This window comes from Prosopis cineraria, unplaced genomic scaffold, assembly GCF_029017545.1.
Source record: "Prosopis cineraria cultivar Desert tree isolate PC_DT_omini unplaced genomic scaffold, ASM2901754v1 PC3, whole genome shotgun sequence".
NCBI classification, from domain to species: Eukaryota; Viridiplantae; Streptophyta; class Magnoliopsida; order Fabales; family Fabaceae; genus Prosopis; species Prosopis cineraria.
This window is the reverse complement of record NW_026555334.1, coordinates 4,667,454-4,693,085: the sequence shown is the minus strand read 5'-3', so window position 1 is coordinate 4,693,085 and position 25,632 is coordinate 4,667,454. Positions and strand designations below refer to the sequence as shown.

Genomic DNA, 25,632 nt, shown 5'->3' with positions numbered 1-25,632 from the left:
GATATTTATTGTGGATTGAGATGTGTACCTCTTCATTAGTGTACTTTCCTATGTATTATAGATTGGACTGATAGTCTCTCCTAACATGTCAAGTTAAGAAGGTGATACCCACTCAAATTATCTCACTAACATATACACTGCCTGAGTTGGGATTGTGGCATCTCTCCTTTGCCATGCATGTGTGTGTGTGTGCAAACTACTTAAGAAATTATCACTTGCTTGGCCTTGTGTGTGTGTGGAATCAAGTTTTGACATCGGTTTTAAAGAAAACTTATGTTAAAAATGTTCCATTGAATTATGATTTCACCATCACCTTTTTTTAAATGACGGTTATTTATGCAATTTGACATAAAAAAAGGCGACATAAAATGCACTTTCTATAGTAGTGAGAGGATAAGAAGCCCAATCTAAGAAGTCTGGAGAATTTGGCCTTGAAGTTTATAAATGAAACACTACATTTCACAAGAGTGATGACCAGGTCCAAGCCATTAATTCCCCGCATTCTTGAGAAACTCAAAGCAACTCAAAAGGCACTGTCTCTACGTGCAACGCACCCAACTCTTTAAGATGGCACAAATACTTATTGCTCCCTTGCAAGAAAAATTTGAATTCAATGAAGGGGTAACAATCTAATCAGATACAAAGGAGTAAGATTCACATAATGAGGGAATCATCACTCAATCAATCAAACTCAACAGACTCCCAAACAATAAAAACCTCACCTTATGAGATCCTTTTCCAATTTGGGCCAACTAGATTCATCTTGTTACTTTTTGACTCTGGTCACATCACAAAACCCTAGGATTCTGTAGACTTATATTTTCTTTCCAAGTGATGAAAGGTTATTTCCTTGCAAACACTTTCGTGACCTAAACTTATACTAGCTCAGGTACTTCAAGGGAATTGTGGTAAGAGACGTTGGCAACTCATAATTGCTAACACTTGAACGCATTGAGGATATACTCCTTTGGCATGCCTAGTACATGTAAGGGGCGCAATGCTTCCATTTTACACTAACAATCTCTTTTTGATATGCCTCGTGAGACTTGTTCACCTTGGGTCTAGATAACGGTGCGACAAGAGCAACTTTCAAACCTGTCTTATCACAATCTAAAGGAAGAACTCTCTATACCAGAGTCACATCAACCTATTTTTAAGCCACGTGTGCACCCCTTCATGCCATATCACCCACCATACATGTACTACCTCATGCCATGTTGATTGTCACTACCATGTTACATATTCGTTACATTTATGCCAATGCCATGATTTAAACTCTTGACCTCAAATTATTTTTAAGAAAATAATTTATAAGAAATATCATGCTTAATCAATTAAATGAATGATTTTATAAAATTATTTAATAAATTTTAGAATTGTATTTAATTTTTTACAAAAATACTTTTTTTATTTTTCATAGGTATCCTCATATTAAAGGCAATGATGTTTGAAGTATTGTCAAGAAATTAATGTGAGTACATCTACCATCAAAGATTCAAATCTTGATTCATCGTGTTATGAAAGAATAGCCCCTTTTTATTAGACCTAACTTCTATTAGTCCAAAAATACTTTTCATCAAAATATTTTTGATAATGACAAATATTGCTACCAAAAGTTATTTTTGGTGGTGACTATTTAATGTTATCGCTAAAAGTTTACTTTAATTAATGGTAAAAAATAAAAATTATCATCAAAAGTCTACTTTTAATTGTGACTTCATGTTATCTCCAAAAGTTCACTTTTGATGATGATTTTATCGCCATCAAAAGTGGACTTTTTAGCCTCAACTTTTCTTTCATTTTCAAGAGCTTTTTTGTAAAAAAAAAAAAAAATAGTGTGACAAATGCAAAGTATTATATTAAAGTCATCCATTTCTAATTCTATTTTGTGCATACCAAAAGAATTCAAATCCTTCGTAGATTATAGGGTTAAGGGCAAAAATGCTTGAAAGTTTTTTTAAAAAAAAAAACACTAAGTACCGTTACCTTTTAATTGAAATAAAGTTGCTCCGAAATTAAAAAAAAAGGTGCAATGTTACCCATGTCAAATCTAGAAATGGTTGACCATTAAAATTGAAGTTTGACCAAGGGTGTTTTTTTACTTTCCTCCTTTCTCCTCCTCCTCCTCCTCCTCCTCCTTCTTTTGCTTCTCTGCAGAAAAATCCCTTTCTAGACATTCTAATATTGCTGAAGCTTAACAAAGACTTATTAGAAGCTGATATTCCCAAAGAAACAATGTAGAGCTGATACATTCACAACACTTAACAACCATCATTGTCCATCACTCACTCCTCGCAGTCACAAAGCTAGCCACTGCCATCAACCATGGATCCCAACCCTGGAAGCTTCCCTCTCCTCTGCTTCAACCAAAATGAATCACTCCTTCCGGTGACCTCGAAACCGTAGGGAAATAAAGTTTCCATGACCAGCTCAAATCGAACATGATTGCTCACCTGAAGTTCGACCCAAACACCAATGAATTATTTGCCTTGAGTTCCAGCGTCATGTCGAAGCTATACCACAGCTATATGAGGTTCTCACCAAATGGAAAGAAATCACGAGACATGGAAATTTATTTGCCAATCCCTACAATGACGCACGACTTCGCAATTATAGAGAACTTCCTGGTGATTTGATCTGGATTAGCAAGTGGTGTTCAAGCTCCAAGATATGATCAGAGGAGGATCTTCAATGATCTGCGACAAGTCAAAGAAATCACAGTTCGGGATTCTCTAGAAGAATGCGAAAAATGCACCAAATATAATCTGAATTGAATGCCCAGACAACTTTTGCTTTCACCTTTGGAATGCCTAGGAACTAGAAAGGAAGAAAATTGTCGTCGTCAGCTCGCTTATCTCTTGATAGCAGAGCCATGGCCGAAGTTGAGTGGACTTTCCAAGGTGGATGTGTTGATTTTTTTTTTGGGGGGTGGGGGGGTGAGAATACATGTATGGTGAGGAAAGATTTGGAGGAAAGCCATTTTTTTTGCCAAGGAAGAAGGGCAGAGGAGAAGGAGGAGGAGAAAGGGGGGAAGTAAAAAACATCCTTAGTCAAACTTTATTTTTAATGATCAATATTTTTGGACTTATTAGTTAAAAAATATTGTACTCTTTTTGACAGTTTTGATATGATATTGCTCCAACTAAAAATAAAAACACTTAATGCTCCTTTCAAAAAACTTTTAAAATATTTTTATCCCTTAATTTTAAATTATATGACATGATCATGTGTTTTTGTTCACATTTAAAAAAACTATATGCACGTTTTTTTATAATTGGTCTCCTAAGATAAATGTCCCCATATTTCTTGTTCTTTAAATACATTAAATAGTTTCCAAAATTCCAATACAGGAAAACACGGTGAAAGATCAAAAGTGAGAACCCATTTCTATTCTGATTTTATTTAGTTGCAAAATTTTGACCTTGAATTTAATATTTATTTACTAGTAACCATAGCATCAAGGAGTCCCCTTTTTCTTTAGGTTAAATAGCATTTCTATCCTTAAATTATTAGTCTAGAATTCTAAATTTTGCTACTAATATTAATAAATATTAACTTTAACAATTACTTAACTAGAAAATTACAAAAAAAATAAGTAAAAAGGTATAAGTTTTCATATATAGTACATATTTGTAATTTTGGATCTTTTTCTATAATTTTTTGATATCTCTTTTATAATTTCTAATTAAATAACAATCAAGTTGTTAACTATGTAGGGGCAACATTGTATCATTTTTAAATGTTAAAAGTTAATATTATGCTAAATATAAATTTAGGGTCATATAAACTCTTAGACCTATTAACCCTTTTTTTTTCCTATTAACCCTTTTTTTTTCATAACAATCAAGTAGTCCTTTTGACACAACTCGTTGCAACAAAAAGATAGCATGACCTACACATATGATGATCTTTACAGGGGAATTATTCATTCAATATGATCTCAAAAATAAAAAATTACCTGCACCATGAAAGATATAACAAATATTGATGAATCGTAATGAAGATCGGAAAAAGCTGAGAATTGCACAAACACCAAGAACAAAACGTAGAGAATTACAATCTTGTCAAAACGTGCGCGCGCGCGATATATATATATTACAATCTGTTGTTTTCAGTGGATCATTTCTGTTTCACTTAATTGTGCTCAATTTTCTATTTATTGACAGTTGACCAACAACAAAGTTACTAGAGCTATGTTTGGATCGTCCTCGACGAGAATGAGGGAAAAAGAAATACATGGAAGAAAAATTGTAATCTTCATCGATCACTTTCATTTATTTGAATTTTAATCTCACGTACACATTCTTTCTCTTATATTCATCTTTCTTATTTTCTGGCCATTCGAACATACATCAAGGAAGGAAAATATGACACATAAATCTAATGGAAATAAAACATCAAAATCATTGCTTCAATTCTCCTCAATATAGAGATCACATTTAACCATTTGGAGATAATATAATCACCAACTCGGCCGCATAATGGCTGGCTCAACTTTATGCAAGAGAAATTAAAGCTTCACCAAACAAAATTGAAAAGGTAAAAGGCATACAAGAAGGTGATGATAGGCAAAGAACAAAACCAGAGAAGCCAATACAATGAAGGTTCTGGACTCATGAAGTTAGGAAAACCAATGATAGCAGAAACAAGAAGCAAGACCATAAGCATTGATGCTACAAGTTTGTTGTTGGCGCAACAATGATTGTCCATTTTCTTTTCTTTGTTTTGGCCTGAGTTGTCCATTTTCTTTTCAGAGTAGAGATTTCTATTTTCTGCGCGACTCACCGTATAACTGCATGCATCCACATGGTTTTATAAATAGGCTGGTGAATACTGAAAAATGGTTCTTGTCCATTAAATTTGAGGGTCTAAATTCAAATTTTAATTAATTAATTATATTTATCCAGCAAGTTTTGAATTGACATTTAAACCTTTGATTCTATGTATCTCCTATTCGGATTTTATTAACATTTAATAGGTGAATGCATATCTTGTAATTAGAGAGATAGAGATCAAAAATTGCCTAAATACACTCACTTTAAAGAGAAGATCTCCTCTCCTAATCTCATCCAAACTCTCTCTCTCTCTCTCCCTGTTTTTTTTTTTTTGATACAACGGAAAAACATCCAAACTCTCTTTTTATCTATCCAAATAACAACAAATTAAAATTAATTAAGAAAGGGAGAAAGTGAATACCCATTCATATGATCTTTCTCTCTCATACAAATACCATGTATTGTCATATAAAATTCATTGAATGCATTGAATGACTTCTTTAAAAAAAATTCTTTTCTAATTTTATAACGAATGTTTGTAAATTTTAATGTTAAAATAATATATGTTGAAAAACGCCACGTTGGTTTTGAAAACGTAATCTCCAGATGATTTGGCTTTCTAAAAAAATGCATCAAATAAATTCAATAACATTGAATCAAAAACGATACATACAATTTTTTTTTGGTACATAAAAGACACAAATAATTACAACAACACATGAATATCATAGTTTGGTTCAGGTAAAACAAGCAACGTATATCAGGCCCAACTAAATCCACTAACTCATTGATATCAAAAGCAAACACACAGTGCCCATATGCCCATATATATGTTTGTAACCCGTTGCTTCGCTGGAAGCATTTTCAAAGAAATGAAACTGGAAAAGCATTTGGAATTAGAATAGAAAAAAGAATTGGAGTTCAGCTCAAAAATACGTTTGCTATGACTGAAAATTTGAACAGAATCAAGTATAGAAAAGAAACATAATATATTAAAAGACAAGAATGCCCTTAGATGAAGACACACCATAGTCAGAACACCACAATCAACAAAACTTATCATCTCACGCCATCGCTTGGTCGAGCTCACCGTAAGATGCTGTCATAAATTGTGAATCGTGTGGCAACCGCGCATGGGTTTTCTCCATCAAAAAGCAAGAAGGCAAATTTTGGTCTTGATCATCGAAAGGCAAGAGATCTTGAACAAGAAGAAAAATCGAAGAGGGAGATGATGGGAGCTTTTAGAACTGCGAGGCTTTAAAGAAATGGTGTTGAGTTCACAGGAAAATTTAAGAAAAAGTTAAGGCCATTTAGGTCCGTAAAAATAATTTCCCAAGAAAATTACATTTTTCATCGGTCAAATTCAGAAAATTAATTTCCACTCTCTTCCTTGAAAATCATTTTTCAAGAATCCAATTTAATGCCCAACAAACCTAGAAAAATGTAAAATCACAGTCTCTTTCCTTTTCTAAAATCAAAATTTCAGTGAAGCAAACAAACCCTCTAATAGAATGTGATGGCTTAGATTGGAATGCTATACAATGATGATTACAATGAACTTGTTTGGTACAACATTAACTGTAGCAAACTTAAAATTGTGGGAGACATGTACTCTTCATATGACAATCTAGGATGGCCCCATTCACATTTACATAGGTAATTCATCGCCACAATTACATCCATGTCCATTCAATGACAACAATAAGATCTATGATAGTCGTGTGATTCTCAAACCTTACTTCTACATTCAAACAGGCCTTGGTAGTCATCACAAAAGCCAATTCATCCTTACAATTACATCCATGCTATTTAGTGACAAAACAATAAGATATATGGTAGTCTTGCAATCATCTTAGGATTATTGACTATTTTCTGCTGAAAGAGAGTAAAAACTTTATCAAGAAAGGTAGATCTCTGATCAATGCCTTCTTCTATTCTCCTCAAAATTTTGGAATAGCATTTTCCAATGTCGAACCTCCCACATTTATCACAAGCGAGATTGCTAGCACAAATAGGTGTTGGGCCCCTTTGAGATCCATAATTTCACTATCACAGCTTCTCTAACCTTAGCCGCTTTGATATGAGCCCTTTCTCTTTCCAAAGCTCCTCTTTCCAACTCCCCCAATAAAACCCTTGTAGGCGGAGGGTCTACAATGAGAATCCCTCTTCTCTTTCTCAAACTCCCTCTTCCTTCAGGAGATTATTTAAATTTTTAGGCACATCTCATCAAATGTTTTAATTTCAAGAGAAACCAATTTCTTCTTCACCTCTAGCCTCCGTCTTTTATAATAATCACTAAGCCTTTCATAAGTTTCTGAATTTACCATTACAATCTGAATATCTACAACATTTCACGTCACAAAATCCAATTCTACTCATGTTGCAATTCCAGATCCAAACAGTTAGCAAGGAAGTATTAAACTATGTGTATATTTACAACTGCAATTCAAATGTCAACACCATTGAATTGTGTTTTACACAACACAAAATCCATTTCATCTGCATCGAAGTACCACATGCAAACCCCATACTAAATACCACATTAAATGCAATAGCACACCGTTAATATAATAAGAAGAGAGAATTTCTTTCACCATTTGTGGAACTTATATGGAATTTGACAAAATCCGATCCATACACATACTTGACAATTATGAAAATTTTACTTTTCATTTTTAAATGGTAACTTTGAAGTTATTTAAAGATTAAATACATTCATGTGACAACTATATATTACTTGTCAAAATTCGAACACACACTTGTCAATATATGAACTTTTACTTGATATTTTAATGGTTTACTTGAAATAATTAGAATTGAATGCAACATGTGACAACTGGAGAACGTTATAAAAATTTGAATGTCTAGTTGTCAATTCAACAACTTTTACTTGATTTCTATGGGTAACTTGAAAAAAGATAATTCAATATCACATGTGACAACCAAATATTTGTTTGTAAAAATCCAGACACGTACTTTCCAATATTTGAATGCCTAATTGTTAAATATAGAACAATGGCTTGCATATGTAAGGTTATTTTATACAACCTATCAGAACATGGTATACCAAACTTTTACACGTGAACTTTCACTTGTCAATGAAATTGAACACAACTACTGTACATAAAGTAACTTTCTTCTTCCGATTTGTTCTCTTCTTCTTCTTTAGCAAATTTCTCATCATCATGATCTTCTTCTTTTATGCTATTCCTGCTCCTCTTTTTCCATTTTAATCGTCTTCTCCTTCCCTTCTTCTTCTCTTAACTATTTTCTTCCTTCTCCTCTTCTTCTTCAAATTTGTTTATTCCTTTAGATGACGCTACCAAGGTGAAGAGGAAGTTAACTATAGTCGCTCGTTTTTGTGTGATGGAGTGTTTTTGTGCATGCCCATTTTTCTTCTCCAAAGTAGGGGCATTTTTATCATTTGATCTTAAAATATATTTGCACACTACTCCTTTGGGCTTGTAGAACAAATTAAGATTCCTTTATTTTTCTCCTGAATAAAAGAACATCTAGAAGATGTTATTTTTTACTTCACATAACACACAAGAATTTTTTTTTCTTTAGAATATTCTACCAAAAACATCTTATCAAATAAACATTTTTTATTTTTGTTCTAAAATACAAAAATATCAGGAAAAGTAATCAAACAAGCCCCACATGTGGCGCCAAGGTTGCTTGTTTTCTTTAATGACCAGCTCACCTAGGTTTTTATTTGAGAGTGTTTTTTCACGCTTCCACTCTTATTTCAGTTTGCATTTTGTTTTGGGCTCTTTCTCGATGAAGTTTCGGCTTGGAAAAGCAAGAAACTTGCCACCAATGACTGACACCTCACGTGACAGTCTTTCCAACCCAGGCCTGTCGGTCAAGTCAGCTTCCCCAACACGCCAGGTAATTCTGCCAAAACTCATATAGACTCAAGTTTTGCTCTAATATTGGGCTTTTGATTTAATTACTTGAGTGGATCTAAATAACCGAAATATTAAAAATTATTCTTCATTAATTTTAATTTTTATTCTAAAAAATTAAATTTTTATTTTATTAATAATAAAAAAATTTAGTCATTCAGCCTTCTCCCGAACTTCTTGTAAAAAAATTATAAATTTTTATCCTAATTTTAAAATTTTTAAGCTTATTTGAACTAGCCCAACTTAGCGAAAGACTTGAAGGGAAAATGACAAAAAGAGCCTTAAAATGATCAATTAATTTAAATTAGGTCTTAAATATTAAATTTTATAAATTTATAACTCAAATTCTCAATTTTATAATTAGATTATGATGAATTTATAATGTATTTTTTAAATTTTAATATGGTTTGCAATTTATTTTTTAAATTTTACCATGATTGAAGAATAAAAAAATTATTTTTATGTTAAAATTTGAATGCAAATTGTAAATTTATTATAATAAAATTATAAAATTAAGAGATTAGGTTGTAAATTTTTAAAATTTAACATTTATGATTTAACTTAAATCAATTAATTCTTTCTGTCATTCTCTTGACCACTTTCACCGGCTATTGCCAGTTTGGCAGTTTCCTCGTTCACGTCGCCCACATCGACACGCGTTATCTGCAACTTTGAGCACTATAAATAACAGACACTTGCCAAGTACCTCCAACGTCTAATAGTTTCTCTCATTTTCTCTCTCTCTTCAGTTCCCCAGAAGCCCCTCTCCTCTTCTTCTTCGCTCATTCCTTCCTCGTCTCCTTGGCGTAGCTCCAATGGAATCTGGAGGCTTTCATGGATACCGCAAGATCACTAATAACACTTCTCCAGGTAAAATGTCGAACGTGTGAGTCGTCATTGGATTAATTTGCTTCCATGGCCAAGTCTGTTCCAATGAAGTTATAATTATTCTCACATCAAGGTGTCGCCTCTGGATTTCATCGTCTCTTGCATGCACGATATCTCATGACATAAACAGAGACAGACACAGAGTCTGTATGATCTCATAGTTTTTCTTGCTCATGCAAGGAAATTCATTTAAGTTTCCACCTTCAGTTCACACACACACACACACATTGTTCTTTCCTGATCTGATCATCCGTCTGATCTTTGTTTTCCTCTTATGAATTAATCAATAAGTGTTTGTTTGTTTGTTTTTGTGTGTTTGTGTGTGTGTGTGTGTGTGTTTGTCTCTAGCAATGTTTTTCTGCATTGTCCAAGAACAGTAAAGTAAATGGAGAAGAAGAAGACATAAATTGGCTGTGTAGTGTAGAAATGAACAAGTGGCACGCATGCATGCATGTAAGCTTATGACTCAAGACTCAAGACTTGAGACTTGAGACTTGAGAATAACAAACAAGTGGCGTTCATGCATTGTGATCAATGTATTTATATGTGTCTCTACTTGAGAGATTTTTTGTTAAATATAATATAGAAAGACAAGTTATTCGATCTGTAATGATAACTTATTGCTGGGCAAGTTATTTGTTAAATTACGAATTACTAATAAGTCAACAGAAAGGAAAAAAATTGGTTACAATTAAGAGATAAAGTTGACTGACACATTTTGAGTTTTTGTTGACTCTTTTAACGTGTTTCTAAGAATTTCTGGACACTATCCTCTCACTGCACTTTCTTCCTCTTCGTTTTTTTTTTTCAAAACCTCCAATTGCAATTTCTCTATTTGCCTTTGTGTGTGTTTTTTGGGGGGTTGGGGCGGTTTCACTGTTTCTTCTTGTGTATTTTTATTTAATAAATTTTGTTTCGTTCAAAGTCGTCTCATTATCAAATGAGTTGTGTTTGAACGTGATGTGAGTCTCATTTAATTCTGGTCAAAAAGAATTCTCATTCAATTCATGAATAAGGTGGAGTCTTTTTTAATAGTTCGTTCGATTTGTTGAGTCATGAAGAGTTTATTGAAAAAAAAAAAATACTAGTATTCAAACATAACCAACACAGATTTCATTACATAAAATTTGAGAAACGATGTGTGCGTGTGTGTGTTTATCATATTAATTACAAATATTTTTCATTATTTATTTTTATTATTTTTTGTTATATTAAGAGGATTAAAATATTTCACCTCTGTTTTGTTATTCACTTTTACCAATTACCACAGGATGCGGCAGCCTTTTAAAAGTATCTTGAAAGCTTAAGAAATACTGAGAATTTATTTTATGTGCATTTTAAATAAATTTTTGCCTCCAAGTTTGAGATTTCATTTGACAAAATTTATGTACACAATAATATTTATGTTTATATTTTTATTCTACTACTACAACTAAAATAATATTTTTGGGTAAAAAAAAGTAGTTAGGACCATATTAAGTTTATAGGTTCATTACGACAGTCACCCACCCCATTTTTGAAATGCGTTTCAGTCTCAGACTGATCAGTAGATGAAGCAAGACGACATGAAAATGAAAAGCAGTTTTCATTCGTTTAATCACTTTCAAAACGCGGGGTTCTATTATCGCTGCCTTCCTGTCGTTTTCTTCAGTTTTTTCGTCATATCCTATTTACAAATACATGGTCTGGTCTCTGATCCTCCCCCCCCCCCCGGGTCGTTTTCATCATTATTCACAAGATTATTTATACTGATTCTCATTCTTATCTCTATGTATATGTGTCTACCCTCGAACTTTATTTTTCTCATTTAAGATCCACAAGAAGCAATGCACACAAATGTACAAATTAATTCGTTCTTTTTTCTACTCATACACAAATTCAAGTCTTGTTAGTTTATATAAATGTTGAATATGAATAAAATTGTCTTATGGATGAAATCTTACAATATTGAGTTATATATAATCATGTTCGGATTTTCTATAGCTATAGATTAACTCTATATAATATGTTAAGAGGGAGAAGAAAGGATTTTCCGGCAACCTATGATATGTATAAAGGTAATATTATTGGGGGTGGAATGTGGTTTGATTATTAATTTATTATTATCATGCATAATTAAATTCTTTATATAGATTAAAAGAATTCAAATTTTATATTATTTTCATTTTTTATTTTTTTAATATAACTAAAAATAAAGAAGCTTCTATGTTGAAGCATATGGTGGTTTCATATAGTTATTAACGTCATGACAGTGTTGAAGCTATCTTCTTCAGTATCAGCATCAGAGACCATGAACAATCACAACCACTCGTCGTCCTCGTCCACTGCGGCTGACGACAACGAATGCATCGTGAGGGAGCAAGACAGGTTTATGCCGATCGCCAACGTCATCAGAATCATGCGCAAGATCCTCCCTCCGCACGCAAAGATCTCCGACGACGCCAAGGAGACCATACAAGAGTGCGTGTCGGAGTACATTAGCTTCATCACCGGTGAGGCCAACGAGCGGTGCCAGAGGGAGCAGCGAAAGACGATCACCGCCGAGACGTGCTGTGGGCCATGAGTAAGCTTGGGTTCGACGACTACATCGAGCCCCTCACCATGTACCTTCATCGGTACCGCGAGATGGAGGGTGACCGGGCCTCCATGCGTGGCGAGCCACTCGGCAAGCGCACAGTGGAGCCACCGTATGGGGCCACAGCGGCCTTGGGAGGTTTTGTGCCGCCGTTTCACGTTGGACATCCCAATGGGTACTTTGGAGCCATGGGAGGGTATATGAGGGAGCATGCACAGAATAATAATGGAGGGTCTTCATCACAAGCTGAACCAAATGGACAATACAAGTGAACCTTGAAGGAGATCGTCTAATAATGACGACGCTAGCCGGCGGCGATTCTGGCGATTATAGTTGGTTGAAATGATGAGGGAAATCTAGGAAGAATGATGATTGTGATTATGCATGTGTTAAGGAAGAGGGGCTTGCCGGGTTTTCTTTTTGTTTTTTTTTTGTCTTCTTTTTTTTTTTCTTTTTGGTTTTTTGCCTCTTTCTTTTTTTCTAAGCTTTTTTCAGCTTGTGTTTGGATTTTCTGATCTAAAGAGATATTGATTAAGTTTACAAATTGGATAAGATATTTGTTTTCATAATCATCATGCGGTGGTGATAAAAATGAAAGCAGATGATAATCACCTATTCGAACTTCGTACATTCAGAATGTGCAGCAAAAATGTATACAAAAGCTCCCAGCGAGGATCGAACTCGCGACCTTTCGCTTACGAAGCGAACGCACTACCACTATGCTATGGAAGCTAATCGGCATTTCTTTTCAATAACAATTTATTTAAATGTTTGTACGAATTTAAACTCAAGTTGCCATGCAAATCAATCATAAGAAATATTTTGCTAATATTCAACGTTGAGAGATAATTCGTGGTTGTTGAAGTCAATTATATACGTATGTACCACTTCCTTCCTTTAGATCCAATAATCATTTTTTAAAAAAATTAAAAGAGCAAGCATTAATAATTTGAGATTATAAAGGAGATCGAAATCACGACCTTTCATTTATAAAAAAGTTCTCATATCATTAAACTATGAAGTCATTAACAATTTAATAATCATTTTACACACTTTCATTACTAAGTATTAACCATATTTCCTTGCATAGAATAAATTTTTTTTTGTACTGTGAATATTTATTTATTTTTATGTTCTGAATAATTTTATGATGCTTTTTGAAGTAGTTAATCATATCAATATTCTTAATCCAACTCCTATGGTTATAATTGCAATAATCATAAATCATAAATGCTGAGAAAAAATTGTAGCAATCATAAACATGCATGCAACACACCCACACCCTTATTTTACTGGGATGGGACATAAAACACAAGAAAAAAATTAAATCTAGGTTTTACACAAAGAAACTTATTGTCAATAAGTCTCACAAAATTCATAAAATATTTTAAATCTCATATTCTATGTATTTGCAACTTAACTAAAAGCATTAATAATTGGGCAAAGGTCATTCATGTACAAATGGTGAATGGCTGTTACCCAATTATCAATACTCTTAATTAAATTGTAAATGCACAAGATATAGAACTTAAGAGTATTTTATAAATTTCAAAAGACCTCTTGATAATAAATTTTCTAATGAGTCCTAGATTTAATTTTTCCTGAATAAAATCTTGTTTTAATGGCATCCTAAATTAAGCAATCAAATCCCTGTAACTATTTATATATACAATTCGACGAATATCAAGCATTTTTCAATAACTTTAATCGTGTATTAATTTTAAAATTTCTAACACATTAATAACTCATGGCTGGATGGAAGCTTGAAGCAGAAGCAAAAGCAAAACATGAGTGACAAGGTTGTGAGATTTTTTTAAGTGTATTTCTAGGAATATTAAAAATTAGGACTTAAATTTTCTACAGTTGATATTTATAAATTTGTTGAAGCTTTCATCCTTTAATATTTTTTCTCATTTTTTATTTTTTATAAAATAAAAAATATTCTCTTTCTTAAAAAAATTCATCAAATTCACATATTCTTAATTTTGGAAAATCCATTCCTTAAAATTTTATAAACATATTTTAATCATGACAAAATTTAGCTATGCCCCTCCATTCTAATCTCTTGAAGGAAAGAAATTGAAAAGATTTTTCCTTCCAGGCCCTCAACATTTTTTAAAACCAAATGAGGGGAAAGGAGGAAAATCTTTCATTCCCCTCTCCTCCAAATCCAATAAATCAAATCTTTACAATTTTTTTTTGGTAAAACGTAAATAAAATTCAAATCATATATGACCTCAACCATTACATAAATTTTGAATTCAAGTACATTTTTTATAACTTATAAATAATTTTTTTATAGATTATATATATATATATATAAGAAATATTGATATAGTGATATCGATTAATAATATTAAACAAAAGAATTTTTACAATTTGAGATTATTAGCGCACTAAAGTTATAGTTAAGCTTTAATTTAGTAATAAATATCTAATTATCCAAAATTTAATGCCCAATTCAAGGATTTTATATGAGCAAATTAACCAAGCATCAAAGGAATGGGGGGAAAGGGGTGATTGACATATGAGTGCCAAAGAATGTAGGACATTTGCCAATTTTCAATCTGACCATTTTATATTTAAGGCAAGCCCTCATACATAACTCAATCTCACCCGAAAAGATAAAAACAAAAAACAAAAACAAATGCCGAGAATCATTTTCCGAAAAAGATATTTTTCATTTCACATCCAAATCAAGAGGGCACGACATTTAATGCAAACAAGAACAAAGCTCATTAACCCACAAGGTTGTGATTTTAAAGTTCACTGCTAATGTGAAAACCTTGCTCATGTGCAATCTGTAAACGCTTGAAAGTATGTCTTAACCTTGATAAATAACCGGAACCTGATTTGCCTAAACCTTTTTGTATAAAAAGAAGAAGAAGAAGAACGAAGCTCATTCTGCGAGCCTGCTGAAGAGGATGCGCATGGAATTCAAACTCACATTGACGCGTCTTGATTTTTTACGGGAAAAATTCGAGGCAGAATCTCTAACTGTTTCAGAGGACTTCAATATTTTCCCTTTTACTCGCCAATTGATCATTTTTTGATTCATTTTCCTCCTCTACCTTATCTTCTCACCGTCTTCTAAATCGCCTAGACATCTTTTCCTTTGCGGGATAACTTGGAAGAAAGAAGTTTTCCAATCCTTTGTCTCCAAGAACTTGAGTAGTATTTCTAAAACTTGATTTACCGTGAGAACCTGTCAGGTCAAGTGAGAAAAGATTTGGGCTAAGAATTAAGATGAAAGGAGAACAAATGCCATCACTCTGCCAGTTATGAACAAAAATAATACTCTCTGCCAGCTAAGAGCAGTCTCAGAAGAAGATCACTGTATGTAAGCATGCAGCTACTCAGGTTGAGATCTTAAAACACATCCATTGATTTTTTATGTACACATTTTGTTGCAACCAATTCAACAGTGAAATCAATCCAATGTTCAAAAGGCAATGCGCACAAAATATTCACCGGTGGGCAACAGAAGCAATTCACGAAGGGTGGATCAACGCAGAAATGTTATAATGCGCACCAAATTTGACATGTTCTGCTCTATCAGTCGCTCTTTCTATGCTATATGTGGGCGTATAAAGAAAAATTTGAATATTAACTCAATTTTTGTATACCAAATGTGGAGTGAAAATGAGTTTAGACAAGTAATACCTGAGAACTAGACATCTTCAAGTAGTTTCCAATTGGGAGTTTAGCTGTCTGGATTCCTTGCTCTTCGGCTTTCTTCATAGTTATGCCTTTCCACCTATTCCGATCCACCAAACCACCAATAATATAAAATTTCTTTAAATCAAGTTCTTCAAGAACATTTTCTGAATCTGCTGTGAGATACACCAAATTTTCCTTGTGTTCTTGTAAACCTTCAATATAGGATTTACTTTCTGTCTCAATAATCCATTTATCAAACCCCGGAAGCCTTCTAAGTTGTTTCTCCATTTCCCCATTGCACCCCGTCAGCCAGAGATGAGCGGGAGAAGTACATCTTGCATTCACTGCGTAACAATACATAATCTGCAGATTCAATGAAAATCAAAAACAGATCTGAGAGTTAGTAAGGACATGATTACTAAGATTGCCCCCGTACCAAAAATCAAAAGAAATAAATGGGATTCATAAGGTTCAATACTTTTTCTTCGAGTTAAGACGGCAGCACAAGGAGGCTAGATACACCAAAGGTGTAAAATAACCAAGAATTGGAAGGAGATCAAGGAGGAAATATGCATATGAAGTCCAAAATTGAATAATGGAGAAAATAATATTATAATCATGAGATGACATCAAGCTGCTTTTGCTAAGACCCATGATTTTCTAAAGTCAAATGATTAATGCAGAACGCACAACTTAACTCATTCTCCCATTCAAACAAATTCCAAAGCCAGAGTATTGAAATGGTTTGATCTTTAAACCAAAAACAACAAAAATCTCTGGACAAACAATCAGGCGCAATTTCCTTGTCTTCAACTCATCACCTTAACAAACAATATTAGAAATCAAAATTGTCTATATCACCCTGCATATCATAACCTTACATCTATCTCTGCACTCAGCTACAGTAATCAATCACTTGAGTCTTGACTTGACTAATTAAATCGAAACTAACCCAACAGATCTCAAAGACTGCCTTAAGTTTTATGCTCATCAGCAACAGATGACCAAGGTCTATCCATCTCATCATCGAAACTAATTGACTATTTCCTTCCCAATGCGGTTTTTCTCAGTATTACAGTGATTAGGCAGGCCTAACCTCATCTTTCAAGGATGAAATCTACACTGCCCACCACTGGCACAGTTCCTCACTTTCCATTTCTCCCAGCAGACATTACCACGCCCATCTTTTCTCAATCCCAATCACTACTTTTCGTCCACATGGCACACATGCCCTCCCACGCACGCTATCCTTTGGATGAAAATGTATTATCCACCCAATTGAACTCGATTAGGATACTAATGAACACTAAATTAACTGTTCCGTACTTTATTGATTTCACAACAAAGCAATCCTACTTGATCCATTCAGAACAACAGAATTTGAAACAACCTAAAAAATAATCCTACACAATCTGTAAAGAATACTAGAATTTCAAAGGCCTAACATAATAAAAAATTCGAGATATCAAACTTGAATGAAATAAGAGAAGCAACATGAAGAGAAACTTATACGGATGTACCAAAATGAGAAGATAAAAGAAATTAAATCAGTAAAAGTTCACTATAACAAAATCCAATGATGAAGGAAAATAAAAAAAAAAGGAAAGAAATGCGGCTAAGTTATTAAGGAAAAAAAGACCTGCTGAACAAGGCTGTTGATTTCAGTAGGAGTCATGAGATGCGAGAACTCAAGATCAATGACGACATTTTGCCCGCACTCTTTGGCCTTCGTTAGCCTTTCCTTCTTCATCTCTTTCTCCTCCGACCTCTTTTCCATTCTCTCTTTCCTAAGACTCTTTCGCGACTCAATCAGCTTCAGTCTCTCCTCTTCAGTGACATTTTCGAGATTTTCCTCCCACTCCTTCCGCTTCCTCTCTGCCTCTCTCTTCTTCAGCTCCTTTGTTAGGGCTTTCTTCTCCGCCTTCTTCGCTTCGTACCTCTGTTGTTTCAGCAGCTTCTTCTGGGCATTCTTGGAGAGTGGCTGCTGGGATCCGCCCTCGGGATTCGTAGGATTCTCAGCGTCGTACTGGTCGTTTTCTGCCGCCTGCATCGTTGTAAGAGGAGCTCCGTCGCAATCGCTGCCCGCTTCAAGCATTAAGGCTTTGTTTGGTGGCGGGGAACCGCCAAACCCCATAACTACTATATTTGATTGGGAAAAACACAATAAAAACCTCGTATGAAATTTTTTTTAATTATATAAATAATATTTTGATCATAATTTTACTTTACTATTATTAAAAAATAATATAAATAATTAAATTATTTTTAATTTAAACTTATAAATTGTTGTTGAATTCTTGTGTTTTTAAGAAAAAAATTATGAATTTTAAAACAAAACTTATGAATAACAGTTGATATTTGCAACACATAAGAAATATCATGATTTAAAATGTAAATTTGTGAATTAATATTAAATTCTTGTATTTTAATAAAAAAAGTTATGAATTTTAAAACCAAACGTGAGAATGATAATTGATATTTGAATTAAAAGCAATTTAATCATTTATATTAATTTTTTAATAACAAAAAAAATTTCTAGAGATTTTAAAAAAATTATGACATTTTAAAAGATTAAAATATTATTTACTTAATTTAAAGGAATTTTATTATTATATTCCCTTCTAACTATCACATGATCCTATGCAATACATAAACTACTATGGAGTTTCGAATTATTTATTTAAAAATAAATTTTATGTGTAATTATTAAGAAATTTGCTCAAATTTTATATACTCCCCCATCCTAAATATAAAACACTTTAAAAAAAATTAAAATTTTATTAAACAAGCTTATTCTAATATTACTCTTTTTCTTTTTCTAATTTTCATTCCTCTCTTTTTAATATATTAAATAAAACATATTTTTTAAAGTTTATATTTTTATTTTAAAAAATAAAGTTGCTGAAGGTATTTAATAAAATTTATTAGTATATAAAATTTTATTTAAAAATATCTTATAATTTAAAATAAATGAGAAATAATTGTTGGGAATGTGAGGGGAAGAAGGTATCAAAATTTGAACTAGGACACTAGATATTTTTAAAAATGAACTAGTGTCTTGCCCCATGCAATACATGAGCAAGATATTATCTAATTAGATTAGTTCATGTATGTTCTCAAAGTTAACTTCTTAGCTTATAAGATAGGCTATTTCATGGAGCATGGTTGTTTCTACGTAATATGTTTTTGAAAACATTAATGCGATAAGCACTTTTTTTGTCCTATGTGGTCTAGCTTGCAATATATCTTGCTCTAGCTCACTTAGTAACACAATATGCAAATGTTCATTTCATTTGTTTATGTGGCTCTTCCTACTTATTGTAGTGGGAGATTCTGAAAATATTGATAAAAATCTAATTATCAATTCTTGTACATTGTTGATTCTAGCAACACATTGTCATGAGTATAGTTAACAAATAGTTACCATATTTCTTGACCATCTTGTGATGAAACAATAATGTGCTAGTTCTGGTAACACTGTATTTCCCTAATTGAACATCTAATTCCACTGTAATGGCAATGAATGTTGGCTGCAGGGGGAAAAAAGTGGTAATGTATATGTTGTACTCCTAAACTTATGAGTTATATGCTTGAATTATTATTGAAAGTGGATTTGCCACTTAAAATTTTCCAAATTGTTCTAGACTTCTTGTTAAATGTGATAAAATCAATCATGTCCCAGATTTCCTTTGCACTTGACTTGAAATGTCCAGCGGACTCCATATGAGGTATGGATCACGCAGTCTCTTATGGTCTTAATTCTAACCTCTACAAGTCCTTTGCTTGATCAAGTTTGTGGACAATAACTGGTGGCAATGCTGGACCATCTTATCTGAAAAATAAAGACCAAAGCAAGTAGCAGTTGCCAAGGCAAGGAAGATTGGGAAAATATTTCTCTTTATAGAATTGACTTCTGTATTAGGCAGTTTCCATCAGGTCGACAAGAGTAATTTTGCCACATTGACTATTGTCCAATGAGTCAAATAGTTTTCTTATTTATTAAATGTCATTCTCAGCTATCTTCCCCATCTCCTTAAGCTTATACATGACAAATTTAGACTTGCTGCAAGCATACAAAGAAAAGGTTATGCAAAAACATAAAGCATGAATGTGATACAATATGAGCACTTGGCAAATATTAGTATACTAATTGCAGTTGGTATATCATCGCAATTCACAATCTCTGAAGTTTTGCAGGCTATGCATCAAGAATTTTAGAAAACATGATAATGATCTAAGAATATGGGTTGCATTGCAATTGTGCATCCTATATAAAGGCCTATAGGCAACAACAGAAATGAGGCATACAATTCAATCTCCGTCTTACTGTTAATTTTCTGTCCTTTAGTTGTAGGCAGTGGTCTGATGGGCGATGGCTGAACTATTAAACTAGGTAGACCCTCCCCCTCTATTCTTTATCAGCTTTACATGTTGACGTTTTCTTTTTAGTATTACAAACTATGGCAAAACAAAGAGCTTAGATAGCTACAACAGTAAGCTTCAACAAAGGGAAAGCTAAATTCGAGAATGTATAAGGAGTTAACATAGTAAAGGGAAAACTTATACAAGTGACAACAGAAGCATTTGAGCCATGATATCCTTTGCTTTATTTTCAATAGTCATCCTAACAATTATCCCCTTAATTTTTCAAAAGTGGAAGTGCATTGCTCCTTCGATAGTAGCCACAAAATAAAAACAACCGTTGCCTTCCATAGTGGAAGTGCACTGTTCAACATCATCGTTTGTAATCCTATTACTATCAGAGGCCTGTCCAAATCCAACATAATTCCAAATTATAAGATCAATGGCAAAAGGCAGCACACAAAAATCCCAAGCAAATAGCTATGCTTTATCCAAATCCTCAATTACATGATTACATCCAACGGCACAGGTTCTAAAATAGTGAGTAAAGCCACCGATACATAAGAAATAGAGTGCAAGCCATTATACCATTCTGAATCCATAAAATTTGGAATGACAACAGGAATAAAAGAGATGTACCACAGAGGAGACAATGGAACCTGAAGCAGCATCGAAGGATGGCCAAGATCATTCATCACCCCATTTTCATACCTAAGTAGCACCTTCATTGGCTTGTACTATACATCAAATTCTCTGTCTTCAATTTTGGTTTTATCTTTTCGGATTTTGAATTAGATATCGAGGCATCCTCAAATCCAAGTTGCATCAGCTTCGATTCTTCCATCCTTATTCTCCGCATATAAGAATGAGACAAAAGATACATATCATTAATCACTGCCTCATTCATCATCATCAGGTTGCACATCCTCGTAGATCATAACCTCTTCAATCCCTTATCTTTATCATGGCAGTTGCTGAAGAAATTTAAACTGTTAGAATATGACATCCAAAAATGGCATGTGATTGGATATGCTTTCAACACACCCATAATGAATAAAAAGATTTGGTTACAAATTTAAACTGTTAGAATACTTCTTGTGGATATTGAATATGGTAGAATCAGGCAAGAAGTGAATTTCTTTTTCGCCAAAATAATTCTATTATCAAGGAAGCAAAATTCTACCTATTAACCATAGTATTTATTTTATAGTCAGGACAAGATAGGACATCACATCTATAATCTAATAACCCTTTACATAAGTTGACAATAAAAAGTGACTTTCTTTATGAAAAAACCCTGAAAATACCCAAACAAAACAACACAATAGTTTTAAGAAAACATTCCCAAGAATAAAACCAACTTAGTGCGTGTTTGGATAAGGCCCATAATCAATTAATTAGCCCAAAATCAATTTTTTGGGCCAGTTATCCAAACAGTAAATAAAGCCGACAATGATTCATCAGCCAAAACACGTGTTTTCTCATAATCTATCTGACAAGCTTTTGCAAAAAAAGATGATTAAAAGCACGGGGAAAAATTATAAAAAAAAGCTCAAGAAAAAAATTATAAATATAAAATTTAATAAAAATAAAATAAAATTCTCTTCTCTTCTCTTTTTTTTTTTTAGTAAAATGTAAACTTTGAATCCTCTCAAAAGTTATTGATATAAGTTCCTATTAATCACTACTCTCAACTTAGCACTTGCAATAAAACTAATTCAAATAAAATATTAATTAGTAGAGAAAAATTAATTTAATTCAATTTAAAATTTAGAATCATTATAAATATTATTGCAAAGATTTAGAGAGAGAGATTTTAAGAAATTTGTCACATTGCTACATTTTTTATGTTGCTAAAATTTTATTACAATAATTAACTTCTTTGACAGATATGGCTCAAATTCATGATATCATTTGAGATTAATTTATATATTATCATTTTCATTAGTTATTTTAAAATTAATGTTTAGTATTTAGGAATTATTAATCTTCTTCTTTTATTAAATTTATTTGAACTAAGATATTTTAAGTTATTTATTTGTATAAATTAAATTATTAATATTAATATAATTTAAATTTTTATAATTAATCAAACATGTAATTTAAATAATATATTTTACCTTTTAAATAAAATTTAACAAATTTAATAATATTAGATACAAATATATTAATAAATTAATTTTAAAAAATGTCTTTTATAGTAATTTATACAATTAAAATTAATTTTGATTAAATTATCTAAATATTTTTAATTATGTTTAAATTAATTTTAAAAAAATAGTATTCAAACATATTACGTTATAATATAATCAATTATAATTAAAATCAAACATTTAATTAATTATTTTTATAATTAATTATACCCAAACTCCCTTACACAAAATGAATCCTTCCAAAATCGATCTTTGCTTAAATTATTTACTTGCCCAAAGCAAAGGTTAGGCAACCCCAGGCACTAATGCTTGTATGACTTTTACTACTATGGTTTAAGTAAAACTCCTTTGGTGTTTGCTATTAGGTTTTCTAAAAAAGATATAACATATGGAGAATATTTTATAAAATATGATCTAGATATTGAACTGGAAAAAATATTGCCCTCATCAGTTTTCTTGGAATATTAGTAGCAGACAGCACAAAATTATATCGTAGCACTATCTTTTTAGTCAAGGTTAGAGTTTACCCAAGCAGCAACAAAAAAGATGCATATTCATTCACTCCTCTAACAGAGTTATCACACAAGCCAAGTTCTACTTCAATAGGTATAAGAAAGCTAAGGGAGTAAATTGAGTAACAATCCAAGCCAAATCCCTAAGGGAAAATGAAATTTCCTTAATCATTGTGGCCCCTATAATCACAAATTAGAAAATGACAAAATTATAATTATCAATTCCCAATACCCAAGTTGATCCCTCTTTGCGTTGGGCAAAAAATGTAATTATTTAAAGATAAATAAAGGAAAGGCCAAATATCACACGGAAGATGCCAATAAAAAAGGTATGACGAAGAACAGGCAACGAAACACCAACACAGTTGAATTATTACTTTATATTAGCTATATCCTATAAATGTTGATGATTCGCACATTCCTTTGTGACAGATGAACCTTGCCCATGCGATTCTTCTTACACCAACTTATAAAATTTGGCTCTTTTTTGCTGCTTGTATCGATTTTCTTTTTTAAAAAAAAAGAAATAATTAAATTAGGTAATGGAGATAATGTGTGCAAGAAGACAATATTTTAATAGATTATGAACATTGATCCCAAACCTAAGGGCAAATAAGTTTGTGCAGGAAAAGACTCTATCCCCCTAATTTTTCTTTTCTTGTCCACAATAGGAAAAATTTTCAGATGGTATAATGTATAGAGCAATATGTAATATGAATACCATTAATATCAAATATGTGAGATAGGAATGCTATTAACCAGTCACAAAATTGAGTAGAATGTTTTCAATTAAAATGCAGAGTAGACCCAACTAACAGTATTTATGGATAGCCAAAAATGCTGCGGTTCAATGCCGTAAACCAATTCCAATGTGCACATAAACAACTCACAAGCTCTGGTCAAACCCAGAAATCAAATTTTATTTTAGGTAATTCTAAAGGGCTTTCATCAAGCATCGTTAAGAAGTGAAGAATGCGTAAGCTAAGAGTCTTAAGGTTGAAAATAAAGATTTACAATTCCACAGCTTTTAAAAAAACTTCGATAGATTTGATACTGAGAATTTCTAACTCCCTTCTTTAATGCATCAGTTAAAGTGAAAGTTCCAAAAGTAATATTCTTTGCAACTCTTCGTAAGCAAAAAGGCACTTTGACAACAATTCAACGGCCAAAAAGATACAGATATAGCTTTGTCTAATCTTCAGTTTATATTTCAAGATCATAATCTCCCACTTGTTTGTTTTTCGATTGATTACTTAATAACAATTAAAACAGAACTATAGACAAACACAATCTTCAAATTAAACACATTTGTTCTCTTCTCTTTTTAGTATATAATAATTTTAACTGGTTCTAACATGAAGCAGATTGCATATGATAAGGATTAAACTCATTCTAAAGAAAATGGTGTGCAGATTGTTTGAAATGCCCAAGAAAATGTGGGTGTGGATCTGAAAGATACAATATCTCATGTTCTATCCCTTTTCCTGTTCTATACATCAAGCTTTCTGCAGAGACTCCAAAATATTGACTTACTTTGTCTCTAGTTACTGAAAAACTTCAATAACTAAATAACTTGTCACGTGCAACTTGCCTCATTAGCAAACTCCGGCTTCTCTTGTCGGCGGAACAATTGCTATTTTCATCATGAAAATGTGATTCACTTGGCCAACTTCAGAGAAACTGTTACCAATTCCTAATTTGAAAATTTTCCTCATCCTATTGCTATTAATAAAAACATCAGACACAGGATCGAAACCAATAGCATTACCATCGGACCCTTGTTGGAATATTTATTTATAAATTTATATTAATTAGTAAGTTTAAATAAATTAATCTTTATAATTTTATGTAAATCGTGATAGATAAGTCCAATAGATAGAGGCTCAACTTATAATATTATAACCTTCAGTTATTTTCTATTTCTTAACTGACTTAATCAGAAATAATAAAATATAATTAATTAATTTATTTAATATAACGGTTACTGATCTAGTCCATATATACTGATCAGTTAATAGCCACAAGACACACCATAGCTTTCATTTTCTTCATTATCTCTGAACTGGTCTAGTAAGTTGTATATCTGTTTATGCTTGAAGTAATCGAGGTATCTCAAGTAATAATAAATTCTTCAAATACGCACTTATTACTCTACTCAATCTTATTTGATACACTAATTAAATACTATAGCTGGTTTTCTAAGTTTTAGATATGGAATTGAAGGTTGATTTGATGTCTATTATAATCCCAGGTCACCCTTCAATTTAATTATCCCCGTCTTTTTCTTCCGCAATCGGTGGAAGTTTTTAGAACTTTTGAAGTACAGCTCGCGCTTATAACTTTTCGTAATCACGAATCTCAAAACTCTCCTCATAATTATTTCGCTCTTTACTTTTTCAAAAATATTTTTCATTTTAAAATCAAGCTCTCTACACTCTTTTACAAGAAATTCAAAGAATTAAACAATAAAATCTAAGGTCTAAGTTTTTTTCTCTTGAATCACTCCAGCTTGATACTTGTGACGACTTTCTTTTTTTTTTTAAGAAAAAAAAAGTCTCTCTAATAGCTTGATTGTTTTGTTATTGGGTATTCTTTAAATTCTGCAAAACACATTTTCTCATGGATTTATTAGCATCAAAACAAGAGGTATAACAGTTGTGTTCCTTCATGTCATTCTAGCCGAACTCTACTTATATAATTGTGGGTGTCATAGATATTTGGAAACCAATTTATAAACAATTAGGTCTATAAAAATTTCAATGACAAATGAATTGTAAATATAGATTCAGATACTCTAAA

General features: G+C 32.3%; 1 protein-coding gene, 1 non-coding gene and 1 pseudogene across 2 annotated transcripts; 1 reads left to right on the top strand and 2 right to left on the bottom strand.

Moving 5' to 3' along the window:
• The first annotated feature begins 9,498 nt into the window (after positions 1 to 9,498).
• LOC129304594 (nuclear transcription factor Y subunit B-6-like) lies at positions 9,499 to 12,418 on the top strand (annotated as a pseudogene).
• A 388-nt stretch (positions 12,419 to 12,806) lies between these two features.
• Positions 12,807 to 12,878, bottom strand: TRNAT-CGU (transfer RNA threonine (anticodon CGU)). The gene has a single exon. It is a non-coding gene; the product is annotated as a tRNA-Thr (tRNA).
• A 1,827-nt stretch (positions 12,879 to 14,705) lies between these two features.
• Positions 14,706 to 17,912, bottom strand: LOC129307167 (uncharacterized). Its single transcript, XM_054948049.1, has 3 exons — positions 17,446 to 17,912; positions 15,810 to 16,169; positions 14,706 to 15,351 (listed from the first exon to the last, which is right to left on the bottom strand). Exons 1-3 carry the CDS (start codon positions 17,899 to 17,901, stop codon positions 15,214 to 15,216), a joined length of 954 nt encoding a protein of 317 aa, XP_054804024.1. The 5' UTR covers positions 17,902 to 17,912; the 3' UTR covers positions 14,706 to 15,213.
• Between the last annotated feature and the right edge of the window lie 7,720 nt (positions 17,913 to 25,632).

What these genes read in the sequence shown, in the direction of transcription:
- LOC129307167 (XM_054948049.1), bottom strand. Translation starts at nt 17,901, where the DNA reads ATGCTTGAAGCGGGCAGCGATTGCGACGGAGCTCCTCTTACAACGATG. An exon ending in TCAACAGCCTTGTTCAGCAG is followed by an intron (nt 16,170 to 17,445) that starts GTCTTTTTTTCC and finishes TTGAATCTGCAG; the next exon opens with ATTATGTATTGTTACGCAGT. An exon ending in TGAAGATGTCTAGTTCTCAG is followed by an intron (nt 15,352 to 15,809) that starts GTATTACTTGTC and finishes TTGACCTGACAG; the next exon opens with GTTCTCACGGTAAATCAAGT.